The 21,371-nt window shown below is 35.9% G+C and overlaps 1 protein-coding gene across 2 annotated transcripts in view; it reads left to right on the top strand.

Annotated features, from left to right (window-relative positions):
* The first annotated feature begins 1,160 nt into the window (after window positions 1–1,160).
* rps6ka5 (ribosomal protein S6 kinase, polypeptide 5) overlaps window positions 1,161–21,371 on the top strand; it is a 38,881-nt gene continuing 18,670 nt past the window's right edge. Inside the window, exons 1-12 of one of the 2 annotated variants that reach the window (XM_079853423.1) lie at window positions 1,161–1,446; window positions 4,800–4,871; window positions 4,961–5,179; window positions 6,436–6,551; window positions 7,128–7,229; window positions 12,680–12,763; window positions 12,959–13,062; window positions 14,821–14,971; window positions 15,107–15,268; window positions 17,392–17,517; window positions 20,020–20,153; window positions 20,263–20,356. In XM_079853423.1, coding sequence (XP_079709549.1) covers window positions 1,377–1,446; window positions 4,800–4,871; window positions 4,961–5,179; window positions 6,436–6,551; window positions 7,128–7,229; window positions 12,680–12,763; window positions 12,959–13,062; window positions 14,821–14,971; window positions 15,107–15,268; window positions 17,392–17,517; window positions 20,020–20,153; window positions 20,263–20,356 — 1,434 coding nt within the window. In that variant the 5' untranslated portion in view covers window positions 1,161–1,376. Of the gene's footprint in view, window positions 1,447–4,799; window positions 4,872–4,940; window positions 5,180–6,435; window positions 6,552–7,127; window positions 7,230–12,679; window positions 12,764–12,958; window positions 13,063–14,820; window positions 14,972–15,106; window positions 15,269–17,391; window positions 17,518–20,019; window positions 20,154–20,262; window positions 20,357–21,371 lie in introns of those variants that run through there. The other variant, XR_013819413.1, reaches the window with a different exon arrangement.

The raw sequence follows: 21,371 nt of genomic DNA, 5'->3' as shown, positions 1-21,371 counted from the left end.
TGTTTGGTTACAACTTCTTATCCGTACATTGTGTAAACATCTAAATCAATATGTTTAGGAAATATTTACATTGTAAACTATCTATAACTGTGTGTGGGCAGTATACAACAAATACTGGAAGTACACTGGGTGTTTCCCATAGGATTGCACTAGAAATTAACTTAAAGGTCCACATAATAGAAATGCTGTACAGGCCCTTGCTTGTCCAAATGAGGACACAGGCTTCCCTTCCCCCTGAGAAATTATAAACCTGCACTTTTCTCTCAGTACAGCCTGAGCCTCAGGCGCCCTTTACCAATCACAGTGCATGCACAAAAAATAAATAAATAAAATAACATACTTCAAACTCACGCACACACAACAGAGTAGAAATAGTAAAGGGTCAATTTAAGTGCTCATTATATCACAGCATTCTGTAGCTAATACACTACTAAACTGCCCGGGAAAAAACTTGATTATTAAAAAAATATATTATTTAATAATAAACTGTAAAAGTGAAAAGATACTTAAGGCACCATGTTAGCACCCTTTCAAAATTATACGCATAAATTCCTGCAAGAACTCTAAAGACTGCTAACTCAGTAACTTCTACCAATAGGGTAATAGTTTTAATAATATACACTATATATACCCAGACCCAGACTATATATACCCAGATATATTTCACAGACAAGGTTTAAGCCTAGTTCCAGACAAAAATGCATGTTTGAGCTGTTTTAACTGAAAGCAACTTGCAATGACATATCATGTCAGGGCCATTTTTTTTTTGTCTCAAGATTCAAACCAGTAATGTTTTTTTTCTTTTCTTCTAAGGAATGTTTATAAAAGCTATTTAATTGAATTAAGGCCTAATCCTGGCTTAATCTAAGCCCTGTCTGTGAAACCGGGCCTTATTTCATTTTAATCATTATATTAATTATTATTATTAATTACATTTGTTTTAATATATCTGATATATTTTTGTATATTTATTTATTAATATTTATTCTTTAACAATAATAAAATGTAAGCTATCTGTTTGTTACATTGTTGTAATAAATATTAAAGTAGAACTGTACGATGGGCGGTGAGTGACAGTCGGGCGGTCCAATAGAGGAGAAGTATTTCTCCCAACAGCACCAGTGGGCGTGTCTAATGGTGCTCGGCCGGCGCGCGTGTGTGTGTGTGTATCTCTGTTAGTGTAGCTGTAGTATTTACAGCCCCACTGTCCTTCCCACGAGAATGCAGTTATTGTCATTTGCATTATTTTCCCCAAGGTTGCTTTACTGCAATAACTCCGTTTATGTAATCCTGCTGTGATAGTCTCTGCTGTAGTATTTTGCATTAGTGTCGCGCAGCGAGCAGAGGAAAGAGTGTGCGCTCCGTTCACGCGAGTAATGCCGTCTACGATGGAGGGCTCGTCGGAGGAAGGTGACCTGTTTACCGTCAAACACGAACTCAGAAACGGTAAATGACCGCCGGACAGTCCGTCCTACGCTTGTTTTTAAGAAACAGCGCTTATATATCTTGGACTGGTGGTGTTTTCATTATATAATGGAAGAGACAGCTTTAATGTTAGCTGGTCGGCTAGTGTAAATGCATTAAGTGTTATTAGCAGCCTATGTTATATATATATCATCACAAATGTGGTGCTTTGAGGTTGGAGGATGTTCTACATGTGCAATATTTCACATTCATAACCGCAGAAGTGCACTTGCATTTTCAGTGCGTGTCGTGTTTGAAGCTGAGAAACATTAGTAAGAAATTAGATTGACATTAGAAGGGAAGTATTGTATTGTGTGGAATGCATTTATTATGTGTCAGCGCTTTAATTAGTGTCTCAGTCATGACATGGACTTGAGTCCAAAGCAACCCAATTGCTGGAGCTAATTTAATCTCTAGGGCCCTGATGATGTCTTTGTATAGTAAATGAAGTGACCAGGTGTGTGTCCTCACTTGCCTGTGTTAGTAAACTTGGTACAAATGCTTTGCAGGCACATAATATCAGTATGGTACGGTACAGTACTTTGTTGTCTCGTTACTTTTCACTGTAATCTCATTCTTTCTTACTTTTTTGTTTTTGACTGCATTGATTAACCTAAACAATTCAACCATGTTACCCAAGTTATTGTAAGAAAAAAATGAGCAGCCAAATATTTGTTAAACTGTATGTTGACATGTTCCAATTTTTTGTAAACTGTATGTATACACTGCCTGGCAAAAAAAAAAAAAAAAAAAAAACCCATCATGGCCATATTCCAGGCTGACAATGTCAAGATTCATCAGGCTCAAATTGTGAAGAATCATTTTTAAACATGAATTGGCACCTCTGAGTTCAGACCTAAATTCATTGAAAGTCTTTGGGATGTATTGAAGTAGACTTTACAGAGTGCTTGACTCCTGCATTGTCAATACAAGATCTTGACCTAAAATGTATGCACCTGTTGATGGAAATACATGTGATGTTATTTTCATCATATAGTGCATGCTAATCACTGCAACAATGATCCAATAATAGACTCTTAATCATTTGCCTATTTAAATCCAAACAGTGACTTTTTTTTTTTGGCTGGGCAGTGTATAATAATTCAAAGTAATATATTTTGAACCATTTATTGAATTCATATAACAATTAATTTAATTGTAGTACTTTTTTTTTTTTTTTTAATTCTTAACTAATTTAAATGGCAAAACCATTTAAATGTGTTTTTGGTCTGTTATCGCAGTTTCAGAAAATACAACATGTTTTAAAGTTGACCCCTATGATTTTTTTTTTTTTTTTGTCTTTTACTTCAGCATAACCTGATGAGGTTGACGATCAGTATTTTCTGAAGGTTAACAACCTCCTTTCACTGACCATTTTTTAAAGAGTTTCAGGCCCCATTTTGTACCCTATACATAGAAATCAGCAGTAACTATCATTTGAGCATTTACTGTGCAACCCTGACACTAAAGATCTCCTGTCAAAAGGCCTGTTTTGACTTCTGTATTAGGCTATATCATAAAAATGGGTTTTTCAACTACCGATGCATCAGGCTGACCGAAAGATCAGTCAGTATTTTCAGATTGCTGTTTGGCCCATAACTGTGCAGATTAACAGTAATTTAATCCACTAATCAAGATTTTATAGTGCAATACTGTATCTGTATACTGTACTGTATATAATGGCGATGATCAGTTTACATGATCAGGCACTTAATTGTTTCTGACTTATGGTTAACAAACTGTAACATTAGAGTGAAGGGCTAAAGACAAGAAGTCGGTCATCTGATAAAGCCCAATGGGGACCAAATTCTCTCCTTAAAAGCCTTCGGTTCCTGAGTGGAGAAAGTCAGGGTCTGGAAGCTTATTAATAATTGTGGTTCCCATGGGCCTCTAGGGTGGTTTCAAAGGGGGCCACACACACTTTAAACATGCTGCTTGATATCCAGTCAGAGGATGTGGTAATGGTAGCCTATGTTTTGTTTTTTTTCATCTAAAATCAGATAATTTGCAAAGACAGAGAAAGATGGCAGTTTTCTGTCAGATGCAGATAACCTGTGAGTGAGGATAACAGCAGGAATGTGTTCACCTCGCTGAGCAATCTACTGCATAAAACAAGCGACTTCACTTTAGCCCCAGCTAACGTGTAAACATATCCCACGCACATGCTCACGTTCTTCCATGCTCATTCATGAAGGCTGTTTTGTTTCCTCTAAATCATCAAGCTCTTCTTTATTTATGAGCAGGCCTATAAAGAATCAGTGCCTGCAAAACTCACATTTCTGCAGAATTCAAGTGCCTTTAATTCATAGTTCTGGCTTCTGTTTATTTACATTACCATTCAAAAGTTTGGTGTCGGTCTCTTATGCTCACTAAAGCTGCATTTATTTGATTAAAAATACAGTTATATTGTGAAATATTATTACAGTTTAAAGTAAATATGTTCTATTTTAATATATTTTAAAATGTGATTTATTCCTGTGATGCAAAGCTGAATTTTCAGCATCTTCAGTGTCACATGATCCTTCAGAAATCATTCTAATATGCTGATTTGCTGCTTAAGAAACAATTCTTATTATTATCAATGTTGATAAATGTTGTGCTGCTTAATTTTTTTTTTTTTTTGGAAACTGTGATGCATTTTTCCAGGATTTCTTGATGAATAGAAAGTTAAAAAAAATATTTACTGTCACTTTTGATACATTTAATGGACCCTTGCAGAATAAAAGCATTATTTTGTTTTACATTTTTATTATTTTGTGTCCTTGTTGCACGTGTTACATGTAGTTACTATAGTAATAACTTTAAATTATGCATAATTACATGCAACTAACCCTAAACCAAACCCTAATGCTAACCCCAACCCTATAGTAAGTACATGAAGTTAATTATTATTACTCATTACTTAAATGTATAATTACACTGTAACATGGACACCTTCAAATAAAGTGTAACTAAAAAATCTTATTTAGCCCAAACAGCTGAACAGTAGTGTATTACATTATGTTTGCCTAATTTCATAATGCTTTCAGCTGCCACGTCATATTTTTTCCATGTTTAAATATTTAAAGTCAGTGCAGAAAATGCATATTAAAGTCAGCAGATTCCATCTGGACCTGTTTATAAGCAACATACTGTATTTACAAATAGCTGCAGGCTTGTCCCAAGAGTTGGCCATTTTGAACATATTTTCTTTTCTCACTGTTGTGAGAAAGTGGCAAGGGTTCAAGTAACTGAAGCTGTGAAGGTTTACAGACGGTTTTCTTGTATGATATCCAAGTGAAAAACACGATTTTTTGGCTGCGTGACCTGATGGATGTGTTTAAATCTTTCTCCAGCCAATCTGACTGGTCACGTGGAGCGTGTGGGCATTGAGAACTTTGAGCTGCTGAAAGTGCTGGGAACAGGAGGTCAGTGGTAGTTCAAGTATGTGAACCATGTGTTCTGTCTTTATCTTTGCTCCTACTCCACTAACAAACCGTTCTCCTCCTCCGGGCAGCCTACGGCAAGGTGTTCTTGGTTCGCAAGGTGAGCGGCCATGATTCGTGTAAACTGTATGCCATGAAGGTGCTGAAAAAGGCCACTATTGTGCAGAAGGCCAAGACGGCAGAACACACACGCACGGAGAGACAGGTCCTCGAACATATCAGACAGTCTCCTTTCCTGGTGACACTCCATTATGCCTTCCAGACAGACACCAAACTGCATCTCATTCTAGGTACGTTGACGCTTTCTCTCCTCTCTCCCGTGTGGATTGCAAAAATGTTATGCTTCAATTTTACTTTTGCATTTAAAAGAGTGCAATCTGTGCAGCAGAACTTTTACTCTGCATTGCTCACCAGTATTGTTACAGTGAACTATGGTTCCAGTGTCTAATAGTGCTCTACGAAGTGGACTTTAAAGGGTATTTGGCCATCAAGTGTGATTCAGTCATAAGAAGCATTTCTAACTGCAAATAGCTTAGTGAGCAAGTGTACATTGATATCTCACTTCACAGGAAGTGGGTAGGGAAATTTACCCATCAGCCATTGTGCATAACCTCAGGCATTTTTATTCAGCTTAATTAACCTCAGAAGTGGTTTACTTAGCAATATGAGGGAGGGTATAAGTGCACCAGATATGTGACCATTAGAAAACCATTTTTACTATGTCCATCTGTTACAACAGTTAAGAATATATACGTTTTCAAAATATTATTAACATCGCACAGTATTTCATTAATTCATTAATTAATTCATTTATTTATTTGACAAAATTCAGGGGGTTCAAGTTTGTAATTTTTTTTAAATAAAGATATAATATTATATTTTTATTTTTATATAAATACACATTTTTTTAAATCAGTAAGATTTTTTAATGTTCACCAAAGCTGCATTTATTTGATCAAAAATAGCTAAAAACAATAATATTGTGAAATGTTTTTACAATTAAAAATAACTTTTTATTTTATTTTAATTTATTTTAAAATGTAATTTATTCCTGTGATGGCAAAGCTGAATTTTCAGCATCATTACTCCCGTCTTCAGTGTCACATAATTTGATAAATTTAACATCCTTGTTGAATAAAATAAAATAAAATTCTTACTGACGGCACTATTTAATTTATTTACATTTCTTTTAATTCATTATTTGAGTGAAAAAAATAATTTCATCAAACTTGAAACCCCATATCTGTGTGACTCAAGTGTGAGCTGAAGGGCATTCCAAATAAACTGAACTTCTATCTAAACTGAGTTTGTAGATAACAGTGAGCACCCTGTGACCCTGAGAATTGTAACACAGTTTATTTGCTATAATAATGAAAAGCAGAAGCCTGTATACCACTACAGAAACTCGTGGCTTTTGTGGTATTGCTTGGAACCTATGTTGACATAAAAGCAGGATTTTGCAGTAACTGCACAATACCAGGTGCATTTGAAACATAAAACCATCATTAACCAGTTGCAAATTTGTTTTCTATATCTTAAATCACAGATTATGTGAATGGAGGTGAGCTCTTCACACACTTGGTCCAAAGGGTTCGCTTTAAAGAGCAAGAGGTTACCTTGTACAGTGGGGAGATTGTACTTGCGCTGGAGCACTTGCATAAGGTAAAATTGCACACTTACTTTCACTCTTCATTTCCTTTGCAATCTGGCTGAACGGCGCCTCATTTTGAGATAGAAGTAAACGAAATTCCTTCCTTTTCTCAGGAGGAGGTACTTCTCTCTCCTGCCTACTCAGATCAATTCCTCACTCAGATAACCAGGCCAGACCGCATGTATCTGCAGTGCTCAAAATTACTCGAATGCTGTGTTTACAGAAAGAGGAAGAGAAGTGTTTTTAATGCATGCTTGTTCTGTGCACAGCAGCAGCCATTATTCAGAGAGAAGAGAGTTGCCCAGGGGCGATTACAGAGTTTGTAGAAAGGACCATGACAGTGAGATTAACTTTGTTTTGGTTCAGTCTAATTTTTTGTCATTTCCTATTATGTTGCCATTTATTATTTATTAAAGTAGAAGTACATTTTCCAGGTGAATGGGTGCATTTTATGACCCCAGACAAGTTGAGGTTGTAAACTCAGCAGTTGAACAACGAAAAAAGAAGTGATGAATGATGACATGAAATTGAAGTATTTGGTCTCACATCTAAACATAAGACCTTATTCGGTTCTGTTTGTTTTTCAGCTAGGAATCGTCTACAGAGATCTAAAACTTGAGAATATCCTTCTTGATTCAAACGGTCACATTGTGCTGACGGATTTTGGCCTTAGTAAGGAATTTCATGAGGTGAGATTGTCTTTATATAATTTTTCTCTTTTCAGAAACTCATTTTGCATTTTGCATTCTTGTCAGTTCTACAAATTTTATTAAAAAATAAATGATCAAAATCACTGTGTTTGTTCAAAAACATCATGCATTTTAAAATTCTGTCAGGTACTGATAAGCTGATAATGATTGTCACGTTATGGCCAATAACCAATAAATGGCAAATATTATAAATCTATACTATTTTGTCTTAAAAAATAAAACATTACTAAAAACAACTGAAATCAATTGTTTGCACACACGCACACACACACACACACACACACACACACACACACACACACACACACACACACACACACACACACACACACACACACACACACACACACACACACACACACACACAATAACTGTACCAATATATTGTGCATCTCTAAAGTACAATGTTCCCTCTAAACTTCTCTTGAAGGGAGACTGAAACGGTTTCAACTAGAGTCTGTCTGCATATGCACTGATTTTCAGTATGGAAGTGAAACTGGGAGAAAAAATGTGCAGAAATACACCGTGCTGATTGATTCATGAGATAAAGACTGCATCCTTGCACAGTCTTCCTAGTTCATAGGGATTAGGATTATTTTTCACACAATTCTGGATCACAGAATAATAACACTTATAAACACTTATAATTCTGGTTATTGAAAAGCATGCTCAGGGCAGAACATCACAGATACAGATAAGTGCCGTGCGGTGTGCAGAACTGCTTATTAGGCGGATGTGCCACAAAACCATGTGCTCACCCTGTGCAAACAAACATATGTGGGAGCCATCAGATAAGTTGCTGTCCAGCCAAGGACAAAAATACCAAATAAGCGTTATAAGTAAAAGTGTTTCACATACTTGAAAGGTTATCATTTGTGCACAACCACAGAAAAAAAAGCACTGATTTCACCCACTGGTTCAAGAACTACCATCCTGACACAAGTATATATTGTGAAATATTACAGCTATTTAAAATAACTGTTTTCTATTTTAATATATTTAAATTGTTTATTCCTGTGATGGCAAAGCTGAATTCAGTCTTCAGTGTCACATGACCCATTCTAACATGCTGATTTGGTGCTCGAAATCGTCATACATTTTTTTGCTGCCTAATATTTATTTTGGAAACTATGACGCATTTTTTTCAGGATTCTTTAAATAGAAAGGGGAATAGAACAGCATTTATTTGAAGCCGAAATCTTGACCCTAACCTTTTTTTAAACAGTAATGTATATTTAAATATATTTGTAAATATAGTGCTTTTTTTAGTTACTGTAAAAAATGCAATGCAATGCCCTCAAACCTCTAAAACTGAAATGGCATAATATAGAAATTGTGTTTCTTCATTGTGAAAATGTTTCTTTGTTAAGAATGACCCTTTGAACTTGAACTTGGGGTGTTTCTGCTCAGATGGTTGGCCACCTGGGTTTGTCCAAAAATATATATTTTTTTCTGGAACATTGTGTTAGAGTGACATGCTAGTTTGAGAACTACTGGGAGGGTGAAAACAAGTTATTTAACTAGACAGGCCAACAAGTGTTTAATATTTCACAGCTATTGTTGTCATGATATTTGGAACATCTCAATACTCAAACTTTCATGGCTTTTATGTATGCTTGAAAAGAGTGGTTTTATATTAAAACATTAAAGGTAGGCTACACTATGTAACTATGCAGGCATTTTGTGAAAGAATATTGTTTTGGTTGTGCTTTGGCTCTGCGTGACTGTGCGGATGAATATGGTTCTTTCTCATAACTAAAAAAAGAGAGAAACTATATTACTACTCATAAAACATTCACTACTAGGCTTAAGAGATATTACCAGTTTAGATGGAAAGGATCTCAAGCTGACTAGCTGAAGACGTTACTGTAGCTTTACCCATTAATAGACACGGTACTTCCTTGAAAATAAATTCCAGCGTGAATTCTCCCAAACGTGAGATTCCCTGGAGGTTGGAGATTTAGCTACTCCATGTCAACCTTGTGACAACTAACCTGTGGCACTCCCACACCATGTCAGAGTAGCCGGAGCAGCTTTTCTCTATTAACGGATATGACAAGACACATGGGCGAGTGATGCATGCATGCAATTTCCCTTGAAAACCATCCTGTCAGGTCTAAAATACAAACACTTATAACAGGCATACCATTGTAAATCATAGTAAGTCAAAGACAAGTTTTGGAAGAAGGATTGCTGATAAATTGACTCTTTATTTAAATACATAGTGTACCTTTAAAATGTCCCTTTAAACTGTTCCTTATTAAAAAAACACCCAGACTTCTACTTTTTGAAATTTGTGTTATGGGTGTATGAGGCAAATGTTTAAAGATCTGTATTGAGAGAGTTCTTGGTGCATCGTTGTCTGGGGTTTTGACATTCATCCATTCATTCATTCATTCATCCTAACAAATTCTTAGCTATTTCTTTGCTAACAAATGATTGTTTATTCCCGGGGACCACCCAATATTCTGCACATGCAGGTCCTGGCTGTCCTGCTCTGTCAGAGATGTTCTGTTTGATGTTTCAGTAGTTCACAGTGAACCTTTCCGCCGTCCCATGGATGCAATTTTATTGATCGTGCTCTTTATTCTAAAAGATTATATTAACTTTTTGTTTTTCTCAGTTTGACCTTTGTTGTACCAGCTAACAACCCATTTCAGCCAGAATTTCTTTTATGAGTGTGGTTTGAAAACACGCCAGTGACTATTAAGACTTTATAGCGTACATATAAACCAGCACACATAAAACGAGTAAATTCATCCGGGAGAAATATGCTGATTATGAGATGCATAAAAATAAAAGCAATTAATAAATGTACTCAGGAACTTTTAATTATGAAAAGCCATGTGCTTGTACCGGTATTCAAATGTGGCAAGAATGTTAAATGGATATTAAAGAAGATTGTTCCAGATGTTTTCATGTATTTCATTCCATAATACCGCATAATTCAGCACAGATGGTGTGTTTAATCTTAGCCACAATGCCATCTAAGTGCAATAATTAATCATAGACTGAAGAATATTTAATTGTATTTTTAACTTTTGAAACACTCAAAAGTTTGGGGTCAGTAAGATTTTCTTTTTGTAAGAAATTAATACTTTTATTCCGCAAGGACACATTTAATTGATCAAATGTGACAGTAAAGACATTTATAATGTTACTGTTTTATATTTCCACAGAAATATTAAACAGAACTGTTTTCAACATTGATAATAATAAATGTTTCTTGAGCATTAGCATAATTATAATGATTTCGGAATGATCATGTGACACTGAAAACTGTAGTAGTAATGCTGGAAATTTAGCTTTGCCATTACAGGAATAAATTCCATTTTAAAATATATTCAAATAGAAAACATTTATTTTAAATTGTAATATTGTTTCACAATACTCCTATTTTTTACTTTGTTTTTGATCAAATAAATGCAGCCTTGGTGAGCATAAGAGACTTAAAAATCTTGCCACCCCTAAACTTTTGAACGGTAGTGTAAATATTTAAATAACTTCTGACCGTTACTGTCAGCAGTGTATGCACAGACAGAAGACAAAACTGATTAAAGGGATAGTTCACTTTGAAATTAAATTTTGGTATGTTTTAGCTTACCTCAAGGGCATCCAAGATGTAGGTGTCTTTTTTTTCCGCAGTAGTTTCAATTTTGATATTTTTAGGTCAAACCGTTCTTGTCTGTTAGTCATTTAATGCAGGTCTATGGACACTGTCTCAAAGAGCATGGACAGAGTCCAAATTAAAACAATTCCCCATCGTCCAAATTAAACAATTCCCCATCGTAAGTACACATTGATGGCCTAAGACACGAAACGAGCGGTTTGTGTGAGAAAACGAACAGTATTTATATCGTTTTTACAGTATTTATATCGTTTTTGATCTGAGGGCGCGCGCGCATCCTGGTGTGTGACGTGTACGCAGACTGGTGCATAGATATACACTAGATGTCGCCTTAAAGACATTCGTTCCGATGAACTGCCGTAGACAAGGCGACATCTAGTGTAAATATCTATGCACCAGTCTGCGTACACGTCACACACCAGGATGCGTGCGCGCCCTCAGATCACTTGGACGTGGCTGTGTATAAGAGGTAAAAACGATATAAATACTGTTCGTTTTCTCACACAAACCGCTCGTTTCGTGTCTTAGGCCATCAATGTGTACTTGCGATGGAGAATTGTTTAATTTGGACTTCTCTGTGCATGCTCTTTCAGATAGTGACCATAGACCTGCATTATATGACTGACAGACAAGAATGGTTTGACCTAAAAATATCAAAATTGAAACTACTGCGGAAAAAAAGACACCTACATCTTGGATGCCCTTGAGGTAAGCTAAAACATACCAAAATTTAATTTCAAAGTGAACTATCCCTTTAATAAAGTTCCACACGTTACTTTAATAATAATACACAGGAAAATAGTCCAAACGATAGCAGCAAATATACTCGAATCCAACGTGTCATGACTTTTTTTTACAGTCTATGGTCCGGACAAACACATGTGCTGATTAAATGAATTCCCATGACAACAAAATAGTGGCGGAAAATAGAACAAAGACAACAGGAACTGATGAATACAAACTAAAACTCTGTGAAAACAGGAACAAACTGAACACAGTTGTGATTGTTACAGCAATGCCAGACTCGTTGTGAAAAAATAATTTATACTAGTAAGTTTTTTTTGGTCACACTTTGTATTAGGTGTCTTTAACTACTTGCATAAAAAATATGTACAATGTACTTATTGTGTCCATGTTGCATTCAATACTTGTGCTGCTATTGAGGTGGGATGCGGGTAAGATTAGGGACAGGTGTGGTAGTATGGGTAGGTTTAAGGGGTAAGGGAAGGGTCAACAGTGTAATTATAGATGCAATTACAGAAATTAATTACATATGTAATTATATGCAGGTGTGCTTTAAATATAAGTACAATGTAAAAACATGTATGTACTCAATAAGTGCATTGTATCAAATTATTAATTTAAATGTTTTTTTTATAGTAGTTAAAGACACCTAATATAAAGTGATGTTAGTTTTGAAAAAGTGGTAAACAAAGAAATTCTCTCTCTTTCTGTGTGAATTTTGCCTTGAGTTCAAAACTGATTGGTCCATAGTTAGTAAACATTGTGAGATGATGCTTCCACTACAGTAGACAACTGGCTTATGGTAAATTAATGAGATTTTGAATTGTGTAAACGCCTTCGCATTCATGATGTATTGAGTCATGACTTGGTGTAATGGTGTAACATGGTGTAATTGCTGATACCCAGCCCTAAACAGCACATTCATTTATATCTACTCTTCCAAAAAAAATTAAAAGGCAACTGTGAAAACTAAAACTGTATAAGAAACAGTACAGGTTTTTTTTTTTTTTTACAGGTTTTTACAAACAGTAAAATAAACACTTTTCTTTTCTTGTAGGTGGAGAGGACTTATTCCATCTGCGGCACTATTGAGTACATGGCACCTGAGATTGTTGCGGGAGGAGAGTCAGGACATGACAAGGTAAAGTGAACCGCTCATCCATCCATTCACCACATTTTAATTACATGAGTAATTTTTTTTCAACTATACACCGCAGCTTTAAGTTTGACTTTATTGAACAGTGATTCATTCATTCATTTATTTAAATGATTCAGCATACATTTGAATGTGCTGTTGGGAATGTAACCAGTGTGATGTACCAATGTTCTCCTGCAGGCGGTGGACTGGTGGAGCATGGGAGTTCTGATGTATGAGCTGTTGACCGGAGGCTCTCCTTTCACTGTCGATGGCAATGAGAACTCTCATTCTGACATTGCCGAGTAAGACCAGCACATACAGTGCTATGCATAAGTTTAGACACCCATGCTAAAGTTGACTAAAAAGAGGAATAAAAAATCATCTTTTGGAAATTGAACTTAATGCCTTAATTAAAAAAATTAGGAAAAATCCAACCTTTAAGGACACCAATTTTCTTTGTGAATGAATAATGTATCGTAAATAAATAAATGTTCTTCCTTAAAATACAGGGTGCATAAGTCTGGACACCCCTATGTTAAATTCCCATAGAGACAGGCAGATTTTTATTTTTAAAGGCCAGTTACTTCATGGATCCAAGATACTATGCATCCTGATAAAGTTCCCTTGGCCTTTGGAATTAAAATAGCCCCATATCATCACATAGCCTTCACCATACCTAGAGATTGGCATGGAGTACTTTCCATAAGATCATCTCTCAATGCAAATCAAACCAGCTATTAGGCTAACTGAAATAAAACCATGCCAGTCTCTAGGTATGGTGAAGGCTGTGTGATGATATGGGGATATTTTAATTCCAAAGGCCAAGGGAACTTTATCAGGATGCATAGTATCCTGGATCCATGAAGTAACTGGCCTTTAAAAATAAAAATCTGCCTGCCTCTATGGGAATTTAACATAGGGGTGTCCAGACTTATGCACCCTGTATTTTAAGGAAGAACATTTATTTATTTACGATACATTATTCATTCACAAAGAAAATTGATGTCCTTAAAGGTTGGATTTTTCCTATTTTTTTTAATTAAGGCATTAAGTTCAATTTCCAAAAGATGATTTTTTATTCCTCTTTTTAGTCAACATTAGCCTGGGTGTCTAAACTTATGCATAGCACTGTACGTACACCAATACATGATGGGATGAGAATTTTAAGGAATTTAAAGGCGTAGTTCACCCAAAAATGAAAATTCTGTCATCATTTACTCACCCTCAAGTTGTTCCAAACCTGTATGAATTTCTTTCATCTGCTGAACACAGGAAGATATTTTGAAGAATGTCAGTAACCAATCAATTGATGGACCCCATTTTTTTTCCATACTATGGAAGTCAATGGGGTCCATCAACTTTTTGGTTACCCATATTCTTTAAAATATCTTCTTTTGTGTTCAGCAGAAGAAGAAAAAAATTATAAGGGTTTGGAACAACTTGAGGGTGAGTAAATGATGACTGAACTTTCATTTTTGGGTGAACTATCCCTGTAACTATTTTGATTATGATTGTGATTCTTCTTAGAAACTCTGGTTCAATTAATAATTCTTTAAGTTCTTTGATGAACTAAATGAAATATACTTATTTAATTTGTTAATTTTGATAAAATACCACTTACTAAAAAAAGAAATCTGTTAACTACACTGATTTTAGTATCATAAGCCTACATACACATAAAAAAAAATTGTTCATTTTGAATTGGACATGATGAAATTTGATGACTGATAAGAGTAATTTATTCAAGAATCTGACTTAAATGGATCTGAAAGCGCATGGATCTTAAACGGATATGAAAATGAACATTTGTAACTTTTTTGTGGAACTTGCTCTGAAAAAAAAAACGCCTTTATGTGGTTAAGTTTACACCAGTTTCCTTTTCATTATCTAGAAGTTCATCTTGTTTCGAAATCATGAGCTGAATATTTGGTTGCATCAGCATGTTTACAAAATAGCATCAAATTACCTACTTCAAGCTGCAGTTTTTTTTTTTATACAATTCAAATACGAATCTGCAGGTAGGGTACGGTTTTGATGAATTCTCTCTCCTTGCCTAATAGGAGAATTATGAAAAAGGATCCTCCATTCCCCAAAGACATGGGTCCTCTGGCCAAAGACATTATCCAGCGACTGCTAATTAAAGACCCAAAGAAGAGGCTGGGTTCTGGCCCGTCAGGGGCCCAGAATGTGAAAAGCCATCCATTTTACCAGGCAAGACTTTCTTTCCACAAAAATTCATTTTAAAAGAGAAGTACAACTATTTCCCTTGTCATTTCCTTGGCTTGTTAAAGTTCACTCAGGCTTTGAAGGACCAACATCAAAAATGTTTGACTTTTGTTGCTTCAGAAAATGAATTGGGAGGATTTAGCAGCTAAGAAGGTTCCAGCTCCTTTTAAACCTGTAATTCGCGATGAGCTGGATGTGAGCAACTTTGCAGAGGAGTTTACAGAGATGGACCCAACCTACTCTCCAGCGGCACTTCCAAACAACTGTGACCGAATCTTCCAGGTAGTAGAATTAATAACTATTCTGTAATGGCATATATTTTTGGTCTCTGCAGGTTGGGCTGCTCTAATATGATGCGTAAAAGTGAGGAATGTAAGACAATATTAATATTTCAGTATTAATATTGCACAGTATTTGAGGAATTTAAGACAATATTAATATTTCAGTATTAATATTGCACAATATTCCAATATTCAGCAACAATAATGATTATTATAATTCTCATCAGTTTTCACGTTGACTGGGTTCCAAAAACATCAATGTGAATAATGTGAAAGTGGATCCTAATTCTAACATTAGAAACAGTAGATAATTTTAACATTTGTAAATATTTTAAATATGATGATTATTATTATTCATTCTACCTCTGTGCAATATTTAATGGAAAATTTTGCAGTTTATAATAAAGTTACCATGCAACATTTACACACTAATCCAATTTTTACTTGCATTTGACAAATGTTAATTTTTTATTAAATGATACCAAAAATTATTCTTAAATTATATGAAAACACACTACTGTTTACAAGTTTGGGGTCTTTGCTCACCAAGGCTGCATTTATTTGACCAAAAATACAGTAAAAAACAAACAAACAAATATAATTTATTTGTTGACAAAGTTGAATTTTCAGCAGTCTTTACTCCAGTCTTCAGTGTCACATGATCTTTCAGAAATCATTCTAATATGCTGATTTGCTGCTCAAGAAACATTTCTTATTATTATCATCAATGTTGAAAGCAGTTGTGCAGCTTAATGTTTTTGTGTAAACCATGATACATTTTTGTTTGGATTCTTTGATGAATAGAAAAGTTCAAAAGAACAGCATTTATTTGAAGCAGAATTTTGTTGTAAAATCATTAATGTTTTAAATGTCACTTTTGTTCAATTTATTGCATGCTTACGTAAAAGTGTTAATTTCTTAAAAAATCTTGCCGACCCCAAACTTCTACAAATATATTTCAGCGTTTGAGCAGAATAATCCCAAAAAGTCAGATGATTCCTTTGCCAAGCCAATACATCAGAAATCACTAATGTTGGCAAATGTGTGATGATTTACCTAAACCAATGTTGATTCACATTGAGCATTTATTTATCACACTGAGAATGAATTTCTGCACACGAGTGGACATTTGATGTTGCGTTAGGATATAATTGTTCAGTTAACCCTTTATTATTAGTAAGCAGGAAGTACTGAAGAGGAAATGGGCAAGTCAGCCTTTATAATGATCACTTATGCAACGTGAGCCCGGCTGTCTGTGTTGGTATTCAGATGAATTAGAGAGCTTTTTGGAGATGTAATTATGGTGATATGAAGATGGTTTCAAGCATCAGATGTGAATGACTATTTTTGATGCGGCTTGATCCATAACGTTGCCTATAGCATGATGCCAGCTGAAATGGGAGGCTGCGAAAGAGATGGTGTCTATGATTGCCTTCTGAATCCTTCAGTCTGGCGGATCAATGCCGCCATTAAACGGCTCTGTCATGGAATAAAAGGTCGGCGTCTGCGAGAACAACCATGTCTGGCTCAATTACTCCTTCAACCTTTGATTACCAACTTCATCTTGGCTTTTCTGAGCGTTCGCCTTTCATGTGCGCTGGAATTTTGATCTTTCATAATTCTCGGGCGGTACAATTGCAGCGACGTCTGCAATGATAACTTTCGAAACGCTCCACCACGCGCACACACATGCATAGCCGCTTATAAACCCAGCCACCCCCTCAAACTCCTCACAAACTGAAATTAAGCTGCATTAGAGGACTGTGATAATTTGAAAAGCAGGGCAATCAAATACCTTGGCTTAGCAATTAAAAGCATTTCAACCATTCATCTCCTCATCCTTCCGTCCAGCCATCCTCTCATCCAGCCAGCCACTCTTCCGCCCATGTAGCACACAGCTGCAGTCTGGCCGCGTAAGTGGGACATGGGCTGGCGGAGGCTTTATTTAGAAGGGTGCACATGATGCAGTCGTCGCAAACAATGTGACTGGAGTCCCTAAGCATGTAGGATTTGCAGAAATGCAAAAGGCTGTGCTGTTAGAGTTCCTTCAGTGACCCTGATACTTCCTCTGCATTAGTTCCCTCTTCTGTCAGTGAGTGTCTTAATAGATGTTTGTATCTGCAGGGCTATTCCTTCATGGCTCCCTCCATCCTTTTTAAGAGGAATGCGGTGATGGACGACTCGGCTCTGCTGTGCGGCGGGTCAGAGAGGCCGGGCTCTGCTGCTGTTGCCCGTAGCGCTATGATGAAGGTCAGTCTGCATATTGCTGTGTTGTAAAAACATTACAACATTTAAAGCTGAAGTGTATAATTTTTTTTTTTTCATTTCAAATGACTTCCTCCCATCCCAATTGAATATGCAGAGACTACTGTAAGTAAGCAATTTGGTTAATTTCACCAAAAAGTGTAAACATTTCTATGCTATTCCAACGCGACAAAGTCTGACCAATGGAAAATGGGTGAAATGTTTGGGAAACCTGTTTAAAACACCAGTGGCAAAACCAGCAAATTGGTTTTAGGTAGTGATAGACCAATACACTAGCGTTTCTCAACCGGCGGGTGGCAAGACTGTTTTGAGTGGGTCACGTTGTGTGTAGTCAAAGAAACTACAACAATAAAAGTATAATTGTTTTTCTGATGCAAGACTTTTATTTTAAAAGGCTAGCATGAAAACTGTTGACTCTTCTGTCAGACAAAGTGCTGGAGAAAAATGCATTGTACTGATTCAGTTGCTACTTTGAGATGAGATGTTGTCTGGCTATATGTCAGTTTCATTATTTTAACATTATTTTCATAACTTGTTACTAAATAAAAAGTCTCTCACTTCAGAAAAACAAACTATACTGTCCTGTCAGATGTTATACTTTTATACTCTTCACTTGCGCACGCTGTATATCACTTCACTTTAAACAGCGAATAAAATCATGAGCTTGCAACGTCGTGGTTATGTTGTCAATTAGTAAGTCATGAAATTATCAAAAAGAACTAATAAATTATGTATCTGGTATGTCATGTGTTAGCTGGGATGGATTTGTATGTAGGCTTTACGTTCATTCTATTCATCAGGGTCAGTGTCCTTATGCTTTATTAACAGATCGTGTTAATAAAAGTATATTGCGTGAGCTCATTTCGTCCATTATATCGAAAGATGTGAAAAAAACACATACAAGCATGTAGACCCTCCCCTCGAAGAAATGAGGACAGAAGAGGTCGAAAGTGGACAAAAGAGACTGATCACAACAGGTGTAAACGTGAATGTGTCTCCCCCGTCTACTTGTGATCCCATCGACCAAAATGCATCTTAATACCAGATTTAAACAGGACCCTAGTCCCAGACCATTTATCAAAATAAAGCTGCAAAATCGGTCGTTCAGAAATCATTGTGGTTGTGACATCAGAACCACAAGCACATTAACACATGACCTCCTATTTTTGCAACAGTAACGCATTAACGGTTACTTGACTTGAACGTTAGTTTAAAATTCACCTGCGTATAGTAAGGAGGCTAGCCAATCAAAACAGAGGTCATTTACATATATAAATGTTCAAGGTACCCTAACAAAAAACTGTCTAAGCCCTATTCGGACGGGACTAGTTTTCCAAACGACGTTTGAGTTACAATTCTTATCAACCTACGTCTGTGATTTCATGTACGGATTCGGACGGGACTAACATCTCCGTGTTTATTACCGAGGTAGGAGTGTCTGTGTTTTACATGTGGGCATTGCAGAAGATCACGTGTTCAGAATGCGTGGATTGCGTATGAAATATAAAGTAAAACGTCCTAACGTATTTAGTGTTTTGTAAACATTTTATAAAAATTGTAGTATAAAAAAACTAAACCTACATTTATCATCATGATTTTATATAAATGGGTTCTTATAATAAACCTACTGGAATAAAAAGTTTTAACTTATATAATTTACCTTATATTTAATCTTACCTGAAACAGTAGCCAGTCTTAACAGTTTACATGATTTGGCTCTTCTTGTTGATTTCATTTTTTTATTTCTTCGCAGTGTACTGAACACATCTACTACATCCATTATCGGTGCGCAAAAAGCAGAAACTTGAATACCGGCGCGATAGCGAGAGATTGTATGGTAGTTCACGTTGACCAAAACACACAAGAAAAAGCGTTTTGGAAAAAAACATTTTCGGCAATCACAGACATTCGCATTCGGACGGGATTAGATTTCTCTGAGGACCGCCGAGTTTGACGAAAAACAGTAGGTAATTTGCTCTGGAATTTTTACATAGGTCGTGTGAGAAAAAGACAGACATGGCAGATTCGGACAGGATTAAAATCTCAAAGTACGTCTGTGAAACAGAAATTTCTCTAACGTCCCCCTGTGAAACTAGTCCCGTCCGAATAGGGCTAAGAGGCAGACAGAGAGTGATGTGAAAGTATATTTCAATTGTTTTGGTGCAAGAAACCATTATAGGCTGATTTTTGGGCTAATTTTTGATACACTACAAAAGTGTAGAACAGGGGTGTCAAACTCAGTTCCTGGAGAGCTTCTGTTCTGCAGGGTTTAGCTGCAACCCTAATTTAACACCTGAACCTGCTAATCAAGGTCTTCAGGGTTACTGGAAACTTCCAGGCAGGTGTTTTGGAGCTGGTTAGAGCTAAAATCTGCAGGACAGTGACCAGGAGCAGAGTTTAACACATGTGGTATAGAATATGCTCCCTTTAAGCAAATAATGCCATCGCCTTTCCTTGACCTCTAAACTTCTGACAAACTGACCATAGGACTCGCCGTTCTACATGAACTATGAGATGGACCTGAGGGAGAACGCTCTGGGAGAGGGAAGCTTCTCCATCTGCAGACAATGCACTCACAAGAAGACCGGACAAAAATATGCTGTAAAAATTGTCAGTAAAAGGTACCGACTATGCAGCCTGATAATAGAATATTTATTATTTATTTAAAGTTCAGTTGTATTATATAATAGTGATGGAAGTGATTTGTTGTGCTCATTTATTGTTCTGCAGAATGGAGGCACAAACGCAGAAAGAGATTGCCGCTCTCAAACTCTGTGACGGACACCCCAACATAGTAAAACTACATGAAATCTACCATGACCAGGTATGACAGTGTTTGAGACTGAAACCTAGAGATCTTGTGCACATTAAAGCCTCATTCATTCAAAGAACTGGGCTAGTCTGAATAAGTTTGAACCCTCTTTGTCCTCACACCTGCCCCAGATTTAATTCCTCCCCTTGCTTTTTATAGTACTTTATCTTAATTACCATCCATTCTTTATCAGATGCAGCACAAAAGAAGGTTAAAACTAACTGGGATGCGTTTCTTAAAAGCATCGTAAGCCAAGTAGATCGTAGAAGGATTGGGCACCAATGGTCTCTACAATCATCTTAGCTCGCAATGCTTTTGAGAAACGCAGGTCTGTAAAAATAACACCATGTTGGATTTCATTATACAACAAAAATTGGTCCTATTTACTTTTTAATATGCATACTCGGCCTCTTTTTCTAAAGAAAAAAACAGATTTACATTTCCTAAAGGAAGTGTAAGTCCTCACAAGGCAGCAAAACAATGGAATCTGTTTTCTCATTGTTGTGACAGCTGTGTTTGGAAGAAAATAGGCCGATTACAATACAATATGCCAATCTAAGAAAGATGGAAGACAAATCAGAATTAATTATGTAAATATGAATATGACCTCATATTATGAATTCGATTTTAAATGCTTAAAAATAAAACAATATATATATATAATATATTTTAAAATGTAATTTTTTCTTGTGATGGCAAAGCTGAATTTTCTGCATCATTACTCCATGATCCTTCAGAAATCATTCTAATATGCTTATTTTTATTAATGTTGTAAACAGTTGTGCTGCTTAATGTTTTGTGAAAAACATGATACATTGTTTCAGGATTTTTTGGAGAAGAGAAGGTTCAAACGAACAGCATTTATTAAATAAAAATCTTTTGAATTTGAAATCTTTTGTAATGTTATTAATGTCTTTACTGTCACTTTTAATCAATTTAATGCATCCTTGCTGAATAAAAATATTAAGTTCTTTAAAAATATATATTTATTTATATTATTTATCATCACTGTTGCTGGAGGCTAATT

The sequence above is a fragment of the Squalius cephalus genome, assembly GCF_949319135.1.
Source record: "Squalius cephalus genome assembly, chromosome: 20".
Taxonomy (NCBI): Eukaryota; Metazoa; Chordata; class Actinopteri; order Cypriniformes; family Leuciscidae; genus Squalius; species Squalius cephalus.
The sequence above is the reverse complement of the archived record's forward strand: the minus strand, read 5'-3'. Positions and strand labels throughout refer to the sequence as shown.